The sequence below is a fragment of the Stegodyphus dumicola genome, chromosome 5, assembly GCF_044657685.1.
Source record: "Stegodyphus dumicola isolate Sdum_Otavi_A_Nest chromosome 5, ASM4465768v1".
Lineage (NCBI taxonomy): Eukaryota > Metazoa > Arthropoda > Arachnida > Araneae > Eresidae > Stegodyphus > Stegodyphus dumicola.
In genome coordinates this window covers 167,515,033-167,534,427 of record NC_140772.1, presented here as the reverse complement: position 1 = coordinate 167,534,427, position 19,395 = coordinate 167,515,033, and the positions used below count along the sequence as shown (strand labels likewise).

The window sequence follows — 19,395 nt, the reverse complement described above, 5'->3', positions numbered from 1 at the left end:
TATGCAATTTTCAAATATGACATAACAGAATGCTTAATTTCACTTTACTGTTAGTTTGCTTTTCTTTTTTCTGCTCTGTATTAACATCTTCTACACTAGATGGCTTACTAACAAAAGACTGAAGAGACTTCTTTAAATCTTTCTCAGGAACTGCATCATCTGAAATTAAAAAAAAAAATTACTTAGAAATTACTTAGAATTTAAAATAATAATAATAATAATAATAATAATAATAATAATAAAATATAGCAACTTGATATTTTAAAATTTAAAAAGCATGAAAGACCTTTTAAATGTAACATCTTGAGATTAAATGAAGGTAATTCACTGCTCTAACAATCATGAATTTCCTTTATACTTTATTGGTCCAAAGTCGATGACATACAATGAATGAATTAAGCCAAATATAGTATGCAATTACAAACCTTTAAAAAATGATCACAATGTTAATTAACAGAAAACAAAATGAACAACTTTCTTTAGCAGACAGATATTGATTCCCATGCAGATTTTGATAAAAACAGACATATTACAATGGGCCTTATAACAAAAATATGATATGCAATGAATTGTTTAATTCTTGTGTACTCTTTTGTTATCAAAACCAGATTCAGAAATGTATGTACATATGTCTGTGTATACACATACACATATACATATATCTCTTAATCAGATATCAGAAAAATACCAATTTTTCCCACTAGTATTCATCACAGAAAACCATAAGAGCAAACATTCCTAATACTTGTACCATTAATATCACTAGTGGGCAATAACCAAAATTTTTGCACGTAATTTCCTACTATTCAAGATTGATATTATAAATTTATGCAAATATTTATTTCATGCACTACATACTTATAATTATTAATCAACACTGTATTTTATTGCCATCTTCCAGTGATAAATAACTCTAAAAGTAGTAAAAGATTTTATATCTAGATTTCATATCTGAAAACTTTTTGAAAGTTTTGATACACATCAGATCTAGATGAAGATCTGCAGTAAGAACACAAATCTGAAATTCCTCCTTGACAAAAACTTATGAGTGGGCATATTATTTCAGTTACAGTTAAATAAAAGTTGGTTCAGTCATTTTTAAGAGTATAACTTCAATTTATTTATGGATAACTAATTTTTACAGCTAGCATTAATGGTTAGAGTAGACTGAAGTGTACCCCTTGTATTATCACGAAGTTGTTGTTTCATTTATGGTAACCGGAGTAGTTGAATGTTCCGTAAATATACTTTTACCTAGAATTGGGTGTTCCTTTGACTTTTTTAGTGAAAATATATCGACATGTACATGGACAAAGTCAAAGGAGTGCGCAATGCCAAGTTTGTGCAATTCTTTGATGTTTTTTAAGTGAAAATAGGTTGATGTTTACATGGATAAAGTCAAGCAAGTGTGCAACACCTAGTTTATGCAATTCTGTGATTTTTTTTTTAAAGTGAAAATAGGTCAATGTGTACATGTATACAGAGTTTGTGCAATTCTTTGACTTGTTATTTTGTCTTTGTGTAGCGTCGATTTTTGGCCCTAAAAATCACCGCTACACAAAGCCAAAACAACAAGTCAAAGAATTACACAAACTCGGTATCCATGTACTGCCAAAAATCGCCTTGGGGTACCTGTAAATATACTTTTACCGCATTAAAATATCAGTTAAATGGATATTTTTGCTCCCAGATTTCCTGATAGCATAATTCGAAATAAATTAATTGAAAAGAACTTAATCCCTTTTTTTTATTTACCTTCTGTAACAATAGAGCTAATCCTTTTGTTACCAAAATAGTATGTCCCATATAATACATTACACTGGCAGTTTAGCAAGTTAATTTGATTGTCGTATTACGTGCTTTGGTAGACAATAAACAAGTCTGCTTTAACTGCGAACCTTTTGCCTTTTTCCTTCCCCATTTCCAAAAATTTATTTTTTCTCTTCTTTTTTCATTTTTCAAACAATTGTATTTTATTCTTTGTACTTTTCTACTTCATTATTTTCTGTTATTCAGTTTCCCCTTTTTATTCTAAATCATATTACTTTGTTTACACTCTATGCTAATTATTAATTTTTTGAACTGATTTAATAAATTGTCAATATTTAAAATTAATTTCGGCTAATCTTTGGAATATGGAAACAGGTAGTTTGGCGACATTTTGGTAAGGCGATAAAGGTTACTAGCTAGGACTTTAGCAGGTGTACATGGATAAAGTCAAGAGTGTGCACAATGCCATTTTTGTGCAATTCTGGGATTTTTTTTAAGTGAAAATAGGTCGACGTGTACACGGATGATATCGCGTATGTGCAATTCTTAAAAACGCGGCAAGCAGTGGGTGATTCTGCACTTTCTTCCAATTTCGCACCTAATCTTCGTCATGATTAAGCATTTTTGTTCCATAAAAGTTCTAGTATGAGCGTAATTCAGCTAGCAGATTGTTGGAAAAAATATTGAGTAAAAAAAAACATGCCTTTGCTTCGTGAAAACAAAATGGCATCCGAAACAAAACTAGCAGGTTGCTGCAGCAGGGTTGGTCGCCAAATTTTCGCCAACAAACCCCCAAGTTACCATAATCCAAAGATTAACCTTAATTTCTTTTCTTTAACACATAGGGTATATATCTGCTAGCTTGAAATTTTTATATGAAAAAGTATAAATTTGTATCATTTAGGAAGTTTGACATACTATTATTTCCAGCCAGCAAGGCACGTATGCAGTAATAAAAACTATCTTAATTGTTTGGTAAAATCTAAAAATAATAAATAATTATCCTAATTTTTTGTAAAAATTAAAAATTTAGGGTTTCAGATGATGTCAGATATCAAAATTCAAATTTGTAAAGTATTTCAGTAGTGCTGTTCTGTACCCAGAAGTAACATTTGAAAACAACAATAATTTCCCAGTATTCTGGGGTGGGGGAATATTGTATTTTGATAATTTAAATCACCAAAAAACCGTCAAAATAAATGTCACATACATTCACCAACAAAAACGTGACTGCAATAAATTACTTTCCTGAAAATATCTCAAATTAAACAGCATATTCATGCAAATAACAAAACTCATTTCGCGAAGACAGTTAAGAAATTCTCATTTTATACCAAACATAACTCAATGCACTAGTTTTGTTACTTCTTTTATTTTATGTTTACTAATAGTGATCATTGTTTATTATCAGTGTAGCCAAAGTAAAGCAAAGCATGCGCCTCAAAAATAATCTGCTGATCCATGAATATAAAAATTTATAACACACTAATATATATCTAGAGATTTTAATATGCATGTAATTAATAAATGCTATTTAGATAAATAATTAAACATTAATTTTTATACGAAAACGAATACAGTTCCTAAACATAAGAAAAATAAAGCAAAATGCATGTATAATTTTTATTCGTATATAGGAAAAAAACACTTAAGACTATTTAAAACCGGTTAAGTTACGTCTGGTACCTTTAACGCTTGCTACTCCATGACATTCGGGGGTCATTTCCCTTTCCGATGAAATTATAGCATCTATCTTCAGTTTATCATACTGCTTTTCGATTAAAACTTCTGCAACTCGAGCTAACCTATCTCCGTCATTCATGATTTTAATATCCGCATCACATGTATCCACTTTTTCCTCTTTCCCATCATCGTTTTCCTCCATATTGTTTTGCTACCAGGAAAGACTGATCTGAAAAGAGGAAGCTTTGTAAATGCAAAATTATTTTCATATATATGAAGAAAAAATATGCTTAAGTAAACAATTTAAATGAAAAGTTAATCGTTTGTCTTATTTCAATATTCAGTTTTTTATAGTTATTATATGGAAAAATAAGATGACTATATTAACTCATTATTATTATGAAAAATTAAAAGTGTTTTTAGTATTATTCTGATTGCTTATTCTTTATATTAATTTTTTATAAAACAGAGTGATATAAATATTTAAGGAAAATAATAATTTTTGATTTGCTTATCGGTTATATAGCCAGGATTGTTTTTCCGGAAGTTGACAGCCATGTGGCGGAAGTATTGACTGTGGACACTCCCATGTTGTCAATCATGACAAAATTTCGAAATTGTGCGCTAAAGTACTTCTGACATATGGTTATTTTTTCAGCATTGAATACGATCGGTTTATGTATATCATAATTTAAATATTAAATATTTCTTCAAAATGTCGCGTTTTTTATAACAGTCTATAGCGCTATTATCTTTCTTATTGGTCTTATCTGCGATGAGAAAATTAATCACAGAGTATTTCTATTCAGGGAAGTGATGAAGATAGCGAATAATATATTGTTGAACCACTTATTTTATGAATAATCAAAGAAAGTAATCAGAATTTCTTGCAATGTCTTTTGCTGCCTTTTATTAATTTTAAAATATGGCTGGTAAAATTTCTCTTCCTCATCATTCTGTTGTTGCTCACTGGAATGAGGATAAAGTGATTAGATGGCTGAAAAAGGTAAAATAAATATCTGTTAATCATGATACAAACCCATATGTTCCTATATTTGTTCGTGAAATATTTAATAAATGATATATTGTTTTAGTGGCTATTTGTTTATATTTTTAACTACTTAAGGTTATTAGCATATTATTTATTTTTTAGTTGATAAAAAATATCAGAAGTCTCTTTTTGTCCTTGTCAGATTGTTTCGCCTTCAGATTTCCACTTTTTATTCAGTTTCATTATAGTATAAATTATATACAGCAAAAACATATTTTTTCATGTCTGTAGTTACGCTCCTTAAGAAGTAAATATACGAATAAAGTTATTACGAGTGTTAGTTTTAGATTATCATATTAACATTGCTCTAATTAACATATATCAGTAATCGTTAAATATCTGTACTTATCTGACTATGATTAATCAAAATTGCAGCCAAATTATAATTTGTCTTAATTTTTTTCATCCTTGTTTTTTTAGCTGTTGTGATTGTCATTTTGTTATTGAAAGTTATTTGTATAAGTGACAGACCTTGATATCATTGCTATATGAAATTAATGATTAAAGAGATAAGTTCAATTTTGAAGATTTTCGCTGCTAAAATTAGTCAACACGGCATTCTAGCATGTTTTGGAGACAGTGTTGTTTAAGAGAAAATATCCTGTTTTCTACATGTGTGCAGCATGTATATATTTTTATGAAGACGATGTATTATTAAGATTATCCAGCATTTATTATAGGTATATTTTCTTTTTAAAGGTTCATCTTGATGACTGTATTCCAGCATTTGAAATGAGGCATATTGATGGATCAAAGCTGCTGGTATGTTATTATCTTCAATCTTAGTTGAATACTCCTAATAACTGAATCTTGTATAAATACCAATACTAAAATTTAAAAAATTAATCATTAATCTAAAATTGCAATTCTAATAACTGAATCTTTTATAAATACCAATATTAAAATTTTAAAAATTAATCATTAATCTAAAAGGGCAGTTTGTTTATTCTAATGACATTAACAAAATAATAATCAACTGCCTGTTATATCCAAAAAGTATGAAATCTTTGGTAAGAAAATGAAATAAGACATATTGAGAAAATAGCCCAATAAGTTTGATAAACCAGATAACAAAAATTATGGGTATGGTTAATTGAACATAAAATTACAAAAATTATTATAAATATATTTTTTATGCATTCATTTGGTGAATGCTATTATTATTATTATTACTCCTTGTTTTATATGCTTGTATCCTGCTTTATACAGGATGTAAATTTTTATTATATAGTGGTTTGAGTAGCATGGCATAATCTTATTTTTTGAATTACTGGGTTACTAGTGAAATTCTTACCATCTTAGAAGCAGTATGATAAATGCTTATTTTATACAGAACTAAATTTTGGATATTGTGAAAAGTAACTTTTGTATATGTTGATGTTCTGCTAACATTTAAGTAGATTTCAGATCTTTCTTGAATCAAGCTGGCCTGGAAATGAAGTCTGCCTGCCCCTCATTCATTTTGATTTAATAAAGAAAAGCTTGGTTATTAGGAAACATGGCTTTTTAGTTTTTTATTAATGAAAGGGAACTACTGTTATATGCCCCCTCACGTCGCCAAATTTCTCATCAAAAATGTTTGGCGAGAAACTCCATGCTGCCATATAACTATCTAAATCTTTTGTCTACATTTTGAACTTTAAGCCAAAAATGTCTCCAAAAACCACGTTTTGAACACATAATTTAAGCTAAAAATCCGAAACAAAAACAAAAAAATTAGATAGCAAAAAAATAAAGTTTCTAACCAGAAATATTTGACAAGAATCCATGTACACAGCAATATGTTTTAACTTAAAAAAAAAAAATCTACGAATTGCACAATCTAGGCAATGAATGAATCTACGAACTATGCACACCTCGCTTTAATAAATTAACATAACAACAATAAATTTCAAAGAATACCATGTACACAGCATCCTGTTTAAACTTGAAAAAAAAACTACGAATTGCACAATTTAGGCAACAAACTACGCACACCTCGCTTTAATAAATTAACATAAAAACAGAAAATTTCAAAGAATACCACATACACAGCATTCTGTTTCAACTTTAAAAAACATCTACTAATTGCACAATTTAGGGACTACGCACTAATCAACAAAATAAACTAAAATAAATTTCAAACAATTCAAAAAAGCAACAATAACGACAGAAATTCATACTAAAAAAAAAATGAACATAACGTTCTACAAAATTAGAGCAAGAATAAAATAAAATGCACTTATCATGAATGAATGCTTTTTCGAACAGCAGAAATACCAATTTCACACTGCCTTTAACATGCTGCCACGTAATCACTATCCTATTTATATAACAGCCAGACACACTATCCAGAAAATTCATACTATGGTTCACAAATAAATGTTCATAACCTTCTTTTCCTAAATCCGTGTAAGATTTCCGTCCATTCGAAAAAATAGTTGTACCAGGCTGAATCCACTCTTTAATACACTGCGTCAGCGTTTCCCTACTTCTATCGTGCACAGCCACTAAAAATAATCTCCCAGATCCTTATTCCACACCTCCAAATGCCCACTGCCCCTCAACAGGATGGCCACGATATTTCCTTTTTACAAACTTTGATTCATCAACTTCCACCACTTTATCTTTCCCCTCTGTCTTCTCAGACACAGAGCAGACTCGTTAACAACTCCAACATCGAACCTATTAATACTAAATTTCCTTTCCATACAATCTAAAATATGCGATTGAAATCTTGCCACCATGTCTCTCATTGCAACATAGGCTATTTCAAAACACGCACAACACAAACCGATGAGCAGTTAAATTACTCCAGCAAAAGATTTTTCAATGTCAACAGGGTTGTCATACAACACGCAATCGTGCCAAAAACCAGTGCAGAAGACATATCACCACGTTTGGTTAGATTAGGCCCTATATAAGAGTAGAGCCAAAGAAAGATCTGGACTATAAAAAAGATAAAGCAAAACTTTATAACCCAGTATTTATAACTTCTGGCGTGTCATCTGAGCATTGTGGAATTTTATGTTATTTAGAAAATATTGAAGATAACTGTGTCATAGACATATTTCTGTGAGTTTGTCAGGAAAATGTTTGTATAGTTAGACATCGGTGAAATATGAGTACAATCAAAAGTCGTTAATTCATACACCCATAATCCGGACCTCAAAGCTACAAACTTTCTGCGCATGCGTCACGTTGACGCATGTGCGTAAGACCTTTACGGCTGCAAATATGCGTGTATGCATATGCAAAATACGTTTACGCATGCGTGTGTAATGTATAATGGACGCTATAAGCTAAGCTAAAATGATCTAATTCAGTTAATGTTGCAGATTGCATTGTTCCTTAATCTTCGAATTGGATCCGGCTTATTATTTTTTGCAGACTGTTAGAGCAATTTTATAAAAGTAAGCTTGAACTTTCGATTATGTCAAATAGAATTTCCGATATATATTTACTAATATGTAAAGGATCTACAAAGCGAAAGTATGTTTCGAAGTCCATTAAACAAAAGTGGAATTGCCGCAAAAAATGACCTAATCATTCCGAAATCTGTTTATCAATTTCACGCTACTCTGGCGGGGGGAAACGTCGCGGCGTGCAATGAACAGGAAGTTTATCTGTCAGCACTATCCTTATCTTCAGGGCAGATGTTTTTATTTTATTCGGCTTATAATTCCTTACTAAATGTAGTATTTCATCTCAATGTATTCTGTCTTTGATATCATTTAAATCAAATTCCTCGTCATTATAATTTGCTTCTGATAGTGAAGAAAGTGACACAGAGGTTATTGAAAACGAAAAAATTTCGATTGACGAATTAGTCGGTATTCTCGACACAGCAATTATAGGACTTCAACAGCGGAACTTTGTAACTGAACAAGAAATTATGTCTGTTTATAGAATTAAAGAGAAAGTATTATCACATAAAACGAAGCAACTTAAACAACTTACATTGAAAGAAATGTTTAATAAAGTAAACAAATAAATATTAAGCTTTTTTTTTTTGTAAATTTTGATACCCTTTAGATCATAATTGGTTTTTATTTCATAAATTACGGTTTCATATTTTTAATTTTATAATTTCTGCATGCCATCTTACCAGATTTAAACTGATGATCTATAATACGGAAAAATCGATAATCCGGAATCGCCGAAGTCCGGACGAGTACGGATTAACGTATTTTGACTGTATAAGTTTATTGAAAATGCTAGTCTTGGTTAGATCAACGTGTATCTTTTCAGCTGGACCTCAAAATCTGTTTCTTTCTCAGTGGATCTCAAATCCAAACCTGCCTGTTTAAGAAATTTTGTTTATAAAATCTCTTCTCCTGTGAACTAAACTACCAGAAATATTACAGTTGCCTAAATAGAACCTAAATACATTACACAAAATTAACTAACTACATATTAACTAAATTCTGGTTCTTTGTAGATAGTTAAGCAATTTTTCACCCACTCTTAGTCTCCCACTGAAATAACACCAAACTTAGAAGAAAATTTAAAACAAACTTTTGTATTAGGGCGTCATAAGTTACCTAGCTCATGTAACAGCAAAACATTTCACCACTTCTTGCACAGTTTAACAGAACATAAAAGTTTAAGTAAAACTTAAATAATTTAAGTATGAAATTCACTAGATGAAGTCCATCTGTGACTTTTGCCTCAGGCTTGTGACTCATGCAACCAAATACCAAAAGCTACATCTAATCATGTAAATTTAGATACTGGATGAAAACAATAATATGATTGTCAGCAGTAGCTGCCAGAAGCTTGTTCTTAACTTCTGAAACTTTGTTTTTTGTACATACAATTAATAATTTGTATCCTAGTGCAAGGCATGAAATAATTGATAATACAGGCAAAATAATAACATAATGGATTAATAAACATAAACCTCTATGCCTGCTTTAGTGCAGTGGCTGTCATATGCTACTATTTCTGTTTCCTCTTTGGTCGGATGGCAGTGGTGGCATATATAAATAGCAGTTAAGACTAGAATGCAGAACACTTGCAAAAAAAGGAGGAAGAGAAATAATAATAGTAATAATAATAAAAGCTAACTAAACTAACTAAAATTATTACCGCCCCCCCCCCCAAAAAAAAGGGAGAAGTTCCATAAAATAAAATAAGTACTCAAATAATGAGAAAAGTACAATTGAGAACCCTTTTAGCAAGTCTGGAAACTAGTGACTCATCTATTAATTAGGGAACATTAATCTTTTGCAAAAAGACATTTACTCAAAGTTTGTATGAAAAGCGTTTAGGGAGCTCCTTCTATGAAAGAAATAAAGGATGGTGCAATTTTAATCTCACTAAAGAAACAGCATTATTTTATGCTGGTGGATTCTTATTTTGAATGAGGTCTAATTAATTCATTTATGGCTAAATTCAACTAAGCTTCTTGTTAACCATTACTCTTCTTTAATATTTGCACCAATACCAATTACTGATGTGGCAAAACAAAAGCTTCCATATAAATTGTCTGTAGATAGCTAAATAGCCTAACTGTTGAAGTTTGTTCCCAAGTGTGTGCAGATGATTTATCACAATGATGTGAATTCCTATAATTTTCTTTATAAGCTCACAAACAACTGCAATCCACAAATGAAAGCCATTTAATGTTAGGATGATCTTCAGGCTCATTATTGTCATCAGAAAATGTGGATGTGTATGCACAAAGAAACATTCTTTAAAAAAAGGGGGGGCTTTAGATGCTGGACATCCAGATTTCAGGCTTTGTACTGTATTATTATTCAAATTTTAGATTATATGCTTATTTTATCCATAAAATGATAATCAAACATATGTAATGTACAAAGTGTTGAATAGTAAGTAAGAATGTAAGTGGCTATTTTTGAATGCTTACGTGTAATGGGGAATGAGAGACAGTAGTAAAGTAATAATAATAAACTGTAGTAAAAATGCTGTTGATTCAGGAATTATTGCATGTGGAACATTAATAGAGTTCCTATATGTATCTCTTTTGATATAAGTTTTATGTGAAAATTAATTCTCATATTATTTTCCTATATTTGTTACCATGTCTTCAATTTCAATAATCTTCTGAAATATTTAGTATTTCTGAATTTTTCCATTTGTGAAAGTTGGCAAAAGTCTTGTCAGGCTTGCATTATTCATTTCAGCTGAAAATGAAGGAACAAGTTTATAGGGGCAAGTTAAAATATATAAAAAGACAACTAGAGCTAAGTCTTGAGATTATCTGAAAGTTAAACTCATGACAGTTTGCAGCAATCATTATAGTAGCCAAAAATTCCTAAGGGCATTAAAAAATGGGGAAAAAAATAATGCCACAAACAGTGATAATTTTTGTGAACATATAAATTTATTTAAACACGAATCCAAGTCATGTTACACAATTTCACAGGGCTTTTTTATTCTGCCATTTTGTTGAAACTGACAGGTTTTCACTGTTTTGAATATGCATACCAGTATTGGGATCAGCAAAGTTAAATTGGTGAATAACTTTTGAATAACATAACATTCATTCTTTTTATTTGATGTTTTTTTTCATGAGCTTATATACAAGTGATAAAAATTTTAAAAAGAATTATGTGAAGAAGAACTTAAAAAAATATATGTAATAAAATGTAGCTTGAGAAGGGCATTATGTGTTTTCCTATGTATAAAAACTGGCCTAAGAATTAGTCAGAATTGCACAAAACCAAGGCAAAAGCCTTGTGATCATGTTTTGATATCATGTCTATCCATCATTAGTGCTAAATTGCTCTGTTTAGTGATGGTTTTTGTCTATTGAAAATGGTCGATGAGAAGATATGATCTTACATTTATATCGGCTGTGCTTTACTGACATTGTTACTCACAGAAGACCACAAATTTATCTGGGATGTTCTGAAAAATTTGTTTAATAATTTATTGAAATCTTTAATGCTTCCATTACTTTTAAGGGATTCATTTAGAACAAAATAAATTTTAATTGACAAAAATCCATTAATGAATGTAGATCTTGAGTGTCATCATTTGAAGTGAAATTTTACTGCTCACTATTTTTGCATACAATGCATTGAGATAATTTAATTTAGCTATGAATTATGTATTTACTTCTAAAAAATATAACAATGAGCAAAAAGTAAATTAAAAATTTGAAGTTAATTATTAATTCAATATTACTTTTCTCCAATGTTTTGTTTCAACAAATTGAATTTAACATTTTACTGTATGTCATTATTTATTCCCATTGTCCAAGCAGAGATGTAAAAGTGTAAAATATAGATGCTTTGTGGGAGATTTTTTAACTTTGCTTATATTGATATAATCAAGCCACAATAAGTGCATGATTATATTTTTGTAAGCTGTTCTGTTTTGGCTAGAAAGGGTAAGTGTCAATCTTGTGACAAATTACTTTTTGCCATAAATCAGCCAAATAACACAACATTTATTAAAAAATGTTTTAAAGAATTTCATTATTTTTCTAAAGTACAGATGCTTTCCACCTTACAAATGAGTTGCACTCCATATAACTGCTGATAGAGGAATTTGTTGGTATGTGGGGTTCCAACCTTTTCTCTTACAGCTAAGTGTGTTTTAACCTCGTAAACTAGTAAGCAAATAATCTCTTTTGTTTAGGAATAGAGGCGTTAACTCAAGAAGGTTTAATTACTCTTTATTTCTCAAAATAAGAATTTACAGTCGGCTCCTTTCTTAGAACGTACAGAAAAGCCTCCACTTGGCCTTGAATTCAAGAGTACTAACAAATAAAATTTAACTAATGCTTAACTAAAAAGATATAGCCGAAGCTATCAAAATTTTAAGTAGTTGGCCTCTAAATATTAACTAATCTGGTGAAGCTATCAAAGGACCAAAATACAGCCGAGTGTAGTAATAGCTTAGAGAAAGTGTAGCCATAAGGCAAACGTATGCTAGTCAGAATCTCTAGCTCTCTTTAGAGAGTCACTGACTTCCTGACTAGAAGTTAGTGGAACTTTGACTTAAATGCCGCTCTTCCTCATTTGTATTAACTGCGATTCTAAAAACACATTCTGATGGGAAATTATAAGCTGAAATTAGGAGAGATAGAAAAGTAGCTTTAACTAAAGATAACTGTTAAAAACTTAGGATAAACCTTACAGGTAAAATCTTACTAAATTTGCTACACATGTGCCCTAATCTTAATGATGTTTGTGAGATAACAACTATAAATACTATCAAATAAACAATTAAAATTATTAAAAAGTATGAGTAATGCATTTTAAATATAGTACATTATAAATAAAAAAAATTATATGTAAATAAAGAATTATTTTACTTAATGATATGTGCTTTGGATTTTCCTCTTTGAAGCATGAAGGTGATAGGTGTGAGGATGAAACTGGTAGATCTTTACATGGGTGGTATGGGTAAACATCTGACTTGCTCTCTGAAGGCTCGTGGGCAAGTAAAGGGGTCATTTGTGAAGAAAATGCTGTATGAAAAGTGGAAGGAGTTGGCATGTTAAATGGGTCAGCAACACTGATTTCTGAAGTGTTTTTCTTAAACAAATAAGGGTCTGGACTTTTATTTGAACAGGTTTTCTTTTTCTTTCATTGTAAATAAGATGAAGACATTGTATGGCATTGTGCACAGCTGTTTATTTATTTTTTTTTTTTTACTCCCAACAAATTTCATTCTTTGAATAGGTTTGTTCATAACTGCAAAAGTTCATGAAGTAGGAAATATCTCTGTATTAGATCATACACATTGTAATTTTTTAAAATTTTAATTAAATTATGATTTTAATTATTTTGAAATACACTGCTCGACATTGAAAATGCAACACCAAGAAGGAGTGGTCAGAAATTTATGCAAATTTTAGAGTAGACACACGTCACTGAGTTATGCGAATGATGTGAAATGCGCAGCTCTCCGACGCACGCGAAGTAAGATATAAGGGAAGGAACGTGCAGAATGGGCAATATTCATGTCGTTATTTCTACCGGATGAATTATCGAAGAAAGTTGGTTTTTATCCCGGAGGATACGTGTAATAGGAGAGAATGCCAGGCCGCCATCAATAAAGGCACTTCCAGCAGATGATGATTTTACGAGAGGTATGGTGATCGGACTGAGAAGGGCAGGTTGGTCCTTACGTTAAATTGCAGCTGATACCCACATGGATGCGAACACGGTGCATCGGTTATAACGAACATGGTTGGAACAAAGAAATATGAAAAGAAGGAGGGGTGCAGGTGCAGCCAGAGTGACGTCAGCACGTGTGGATCGAAGCATCCGCCGACAAGCTGTGGCGGTCCCACAAGTCACTTGTACCGCAATTCTGCAGCATGTGCAAGATACCCTGGATGTTCCCGTGTTGACCAGAACCATTTCCCGTCGATGGGTTAAACGTGGCCTGAACTCACGGCGTCCGTTAAGAAGACTGCCATTGAAGTCCACAGCAAAAACGCCAACGTTTAGAATAGTGCCGTCTGGAGCGATGTGGGTGACAGAATATCGAAACGTCGTGCTCTCAGATGAGCCATGCTTCTGTTTATCCAGTGACAGTCGCCACATATATGTCTCTCATCGATGTAGAGACAGATCTAATCTGGCAGTAACTGTGAACACCCCACTGCGTGACAACATGGCATGATGGTTTGGGGCGCTATTGCCTACAATTCCAGGTCACCTCTAGTTCGTATTCAGGGCACTATGATAGCCCAACGATACTTGGGTAATGTACTGCAGCTGGTGGCAATCCACTAGCTTCAGGGGCTGCCTAATGCAATTTTTCACCAGGATAACGACTGACCACACAGTGCTCGCATCTGCCAGCATGCTCTGCAAGGTATACAGATGCTTCCCTGGCCACCGTACTCTCCTGACCTGTCACCAATCGAACATGTGTGGGATGTGATTGGACGCCGTTTGCAGACTCTGCCCCTGGCTCATTCATAAGAGGAACTGTGGCAAATGGTTGAAAGGGAATGGAGAGCCGTCGCTCAGGACACCATCCACACTCTTATTGACTTTATGCCTAGACGCGTTTCTTCATGCATCGCTGTCCGCAGTGGTCCTACATCCTACTGAGCCGATGCCGTTCTCGCTCTGTATTCTGACTAATCATTTTGAGATAAAGATCATTTATTGCTGCTTGCTGTCTGTTTTTTCCAAATTTCATCACTTTTTGACCACTCCTTCTTGGTGTTGCATTTTCAATATCGAGCAATGTATGTGCATTATTTTGTTTAACTTGCAGTTTTATGCTGTAGTAATTGAAGTTATGAGTAATTAAATTTTTATAATAATGTAAACGTGTAATTTTTTCTTTTAGGAATTATCAGAACAAAAGCTGTTTACTTATCAAGATCTGAAAATAAAACACAGAAAGTACGTTTTTCCCTCCCCATTTTGAAATTGAATATCATGTTTTTATCCATTTAAAAGTTATATATGTATTTTAAATATAATGATAAGTTTTTTCCCCTGATGTATTTTTTATGTAACTTATCTTTATCCATAGCAAGAGAAAATTAATTAATCCAAAAACTAATCATGATTGCAAATACTGCCAGCCTAAATAAAAGTTTTTGAAGGTTTACCATTCACTATAGGTAAGTTATGAGACTATTTAGTTAGAAGCTGAATTGAAATTTTTAAATTTACTTTCTGCAATGTAATTTAATCTTCCATAAAACTTTTAAACAGTTGAAAAACTCATTCTCTGAACAATCCTTTTTTCATTCTTTAAGAGAATAATTGCTAAAAGAATTAATTCATGTGAATTTTTTTAAAAATATTTAGTTGTTAAATTTTTTTGAAGTTATGGAAGCTGCAAGTAATTGTCATTTTACCTTTGTTTCAGATTGGTCAAATTTTAATAAATTTTAAATAATTAAAAAGTCTAAAAATCAAACTGTTATTTGAAATTGTTAAAATTTATTAAATCTCGACTAATTTGAAGTACAAAAGGTAAATTAACAGCTGCTTGTAGTTTTCAGACACAAATTACTCCTATGCAATTTAGTTTTTAGAATTTTTTATTATTAATCCAAAGTACTTTGATCAGGGATCTGAGATAGTTATTTTACTAATGACTAATGAGTTAATTTTTTAAAAGCATGAATCACAACTACGAGTAATTTATAAGGTTGTGGGGTTCTGTTGTTGCTGTTGTTATTTTTACTACTAGTTATTTAATTTGTTAGCCTTTTTTTTTATCTTTTTCTTATTCCCCTTACGTTTCCTTACCAGTATTTAAATCAGTTGGGATGAATGAGAGTGTATTTAAACTGATGTAGTGAAGAGTTTAGTTAGAGCATGGTTTGCTGTTACGAGTGCACATTGTTAATTCTACCAGATGTTAATTTTGAATCTTGGCTTCGTATTCTTACCATAGGAATTATATTGCAGGTGTAAGTTTCCGAGTCATTCTGTTAGATTAAATTGAATTTTATAGTCGTACACTACTTTCTACCTTTGAATTTAGTTGTTACTTTTTTAAGTTCTTACCACAAGTAGTTGGCAACTGTGTAAGCACTTAAATTCGTGCTACCTGTAAACTATTGTATTCAATCAAAGGGATTTTACACCCATCCAAGGGATTTTACACCCATCCCTTGTTGTATTCATCTTTGAGTCTTTGTGAGATTTCGCAACTTAGACTTTTAAGTAGATCTAGTTACATTTTATGTTAGCAAAGAAGACTACATCTGACAATAGGGTAAATTTATTGGGCACTAATAGAATTTTATGCAAATTTGTTTAAAAATGCATACAAATCTTAAAAATTAGTGTCCATAATATTCTTCAATGAAACAATGTAGAAGAAAGTGTACAATTATAAAGTATTAACACAGCATCATATAATAACTATGGCATCAGCATCTCGAAATAAATTAATATGCAATAATTATTCATTATACATTATCGAATTCAAATCGATTATAGAGTGCATGTTTTTGCCATATTTGTTAACATTTTAACAATGTGTAATGAATGTTAAGCTTGTTCAAAATATGTTTGAAGCTGGAGCCAACACACTGTAGAATTCAATAGAAATGAAAATGACAAATTTTATCACCAAGAGTTTCACTTCTAGCGACTTCTGGCCATTTTAATAACAGCTGAGAAGTTTCTAGAAGACATTTCTCACAGCCCAAGGACAGTTTTTATCCTAGCATTTTCTATTCGTACTGCCCTCCTCTTTGATGATAATAGCACTGTGGTATAAATGAGAGGCTTCAAGCCTTCAAGGAGCCTTTAAGTTAGTTGAAAATTTGTCTGCTTAGATTGATATGTCATTAAGTTTATTTCTTAGTGATTTTAATGTTAGCAGTGTGAGTGGTTTAGTAATTGTGCTACATGTTTAAATCTTTAACATTGTGAAATTTTAACTGTAGTCATTTTGCAATTTTGAGCACTGAATGTGTAGTGTTCTTTCCTGCATCAGGGAATTTATTGCTTCATCTGTTGACCATCTTTGATTTTTTTTTTTTAATGCTGATAATTTTCTTTTTAAAAGATAGTTTTTGTTTGGGATTCCAGTGAAGGTTTATGGGGTGAGAAGTGGAATTTTGTCTGAATGGTGCTAGAAAGACCAACGCCAGATGAAGGGTATCAGCAGTGAAGAAACTGCTCATGTGAAAGAGATTGAAATAAAGAGAGTTGTAGACCTTCTCAAAAACAATTACCGCAGAAATGAAAAACATTTCTAATTGCCTTTCTCTGAGATTAAGAATTTCATCAAATCAAAATGATACTGCTGTTGATTATTAGTTTGTAGAGTCTTCTGGGTTTTTTTTAATGTAGGAGACGTGAGAAACATGCAGTGCGCCCCGCGCCAGGATTCGAACTCCGGACCTCCCGATTACGCTTCGGACGTGCTTCCAGTTACACTCTGAAGACGTACGGAAAGGAAGGTGAAAATACCTTATAAGTTTCAATTTCGGAAAAAGAGAAAGGAATGAAAGAGGCGCTTAATAAATTAAAGGATGATGTTAAGCACAATGAATGAAAGACTAAGGACTAAGAAAAATCTTTTTGAGGAAGAGTTAGAGAATATAAAAATCATTATCAACGAAGAAATTATGGGAAAACCTTTGATAATCAAGAAATCGCTTTTGTGAATGAAGCATTTAATGAAAGATATGAAAAAGAGGTAAACTGGGGAGGGGAATCTTCTAGTGTGTCTCCGGTGAATGTCTTAGTTCAGTCTTCTCGTATTATTATTGAATTCGTTCCATATGATAAAAAATTGATATGGAGTATGTGTAAAACATAATTTTAAAACGATACTGCTGGTTAACCAAATATCTGGCAGCATAATTACGAGAAGATAATGAAAACATATTACTCATGCTTCCGCCTGTAAAACGGACTTGATTCAGATGATGATTTAATATGCTTTGGAACTGCGATTCGAAAAAAGTTCTCAAGGATTATCTTGAGGTACCAAATGAAGATAGACCAACGGAATGCCATATAGTCTTCAATAGTTGGCGACTGACTGAAAAAAAGACATTACTCAGTACATAAACCCGTATTACATTCTTAAAGTCATAGTTATGGTAAGTATTCAGTATTTCGTGGACATTATTATTTATGCAGGAGGCATGTAGAGTAACGGATAGTAGGAATCTGAAGAGTTTTCACATGTATGCCATGGAGGCCGCATGGCATCTATGCGAAAACTCGTATGTCAGTGCTTAAAGCGATGCCAAAAATTAAGAAGATTCAAATCTTTTAATCACCCGAGATACAGAGGAGTAATAATAGCATACTGATTGTAATACTAACATTATAGCAGAGAGTGACAGTTATGTAGAATAAAAACCATTGAAGTAGCTTGTCAAGGAGAAGTTAGTCGATAAGGGAAAAATACCATGTCGTTTTCAATAAATATCTTCATTTCGCATTGCCTATTACAGACTGTATGTGGAAAGAAAAACACAAGCTAATGTGACTATTTTACAACATGGATAGACCTGTATACGATTCCATCCTCCTCAGACTACGAATAGAGAGAAAATATTATTTCGTTTGGAAATAAAGGTTTTCATTAAGTTTTCGTTTTGTGTGTGTGAGCATACAATCAGTGTAATTGATTATGACAGAAGCTGTGCATTTTTGGATATTTTAATGTAATAAAGATTTTTGTCAAAGTAATGCTAGATTTATTTTAAGTAATTAACTCCGTATCTCTATCGGAAATATATATATATATATATATACCTGTGTTTGCCGTGCATGACAATGTATTGCTATGTAATCCAATGATAATACACGAGTATATTATTAGTCAACCTCAATGGGAATGGTTATGCAAAAGGTACAGCAAAAGCAAGTGACAGCTTACGAGTCGGGTTTGCTAATTATCTCATCGATGATTGTTTGTTGCTGTTGAACTAGTAGATTTAATAAAAGGAAATGGTCAGTCAAAGTTGTGCCACCATAAATAAGAGGACACTCTTTTTTTTTTTTTTTTTTTAGGAAAAGATGAAATTGCTTTATGTTTGCTTAATTAAAAGGTGTCTTTTCAAATTCATAAAGTAACAGGATATTTTAAAGTTATGCAGTACCAGGATCAGGAGTCATCAATCAAAATATCTTTGATGATTTTCTTTTGTTAAACAAGCTTTTAAAAGGCGTTCAAGGTAATGATCTCATTAAATCTTCTAATCCTTGTGCTCGTGCTGGTGATTATAGTTCGCAAGAACTTTGGAGAAACAGGAACTTAAGCTGTTGATGCATTCTAGGCCTTCTCGATATTTGACGATTCCTCGCAAATTTGACGACATGTTGAAAGTTTTTAGGAGATATATTTTTGAGATTCTAGGATCGTTATTTTCATAAAATGTTTTGGTAATTCTTCCTTTCTTTAGCTGTGGTATAAATAGGAGGCTGCTAGGAACAGTAATTTGGGAGTTAGTCTGCTTAGTCTAAAAGATGCTT

The 19,395-nt window shown here is 31.8% G+C and overlaps 2 protein-coding genes across 2 annotated transcripts in view; one reads left to right on the top strand and one right to left on the bottom strand.

Annotated features, from left to right (window-relative positions):
• Window positions 1–3,680, bottom strand: part of LOC118187316 (transmembrane anterior posterior transformation protein 1 homolog) — a 48,739-nt gene extending 45,059 nt beyond the window's left edge. Inside the window, exons 1-2 of the mRNA XM_035357510.2 lie at window positions 3,457–3,680; window positions 49–159 (exon numbers count right to left, since the gene is read on the bottom strand). Coding sequence (XP_035213401.1) covers window positions 49–159; window positions 3,457–3,655 — 310 coding nt within the window. The 5' untranslated portion in view covers window positions 3,656–3,680. The remainder of the gene's footprint in view (window positions 1–48; window positions 160–3,456) is intronic.
• A 345-nt stretch (window positions 3,681–4,025) lies between these two features.
• The window catches only part of LOC118200984 (uncharacterized), a 131,282-nt gene continuing 115,912 nt past the window's right edge, over window positions 4,026–19,395 (top strand). The window contains exons 1-3 of the mRNA XM_085817349.1: window positions 4,026–4,459; window positions 5,204–5,266; window positions 14,777–14,832. Coding sequence (XP_085673475.1) covers window positions 4,379–4,459; window positions 5,204–5,266; window positions 14,777–14,832 — 200 coding nt within the window. The 5' untranslated portion in view covers window positions 4,026–4,378. The remainder of the gene's footprint in view (window positions 4,460–5,203; window positions 5,267–14,776; window positions 14,833–19,395) is intronic.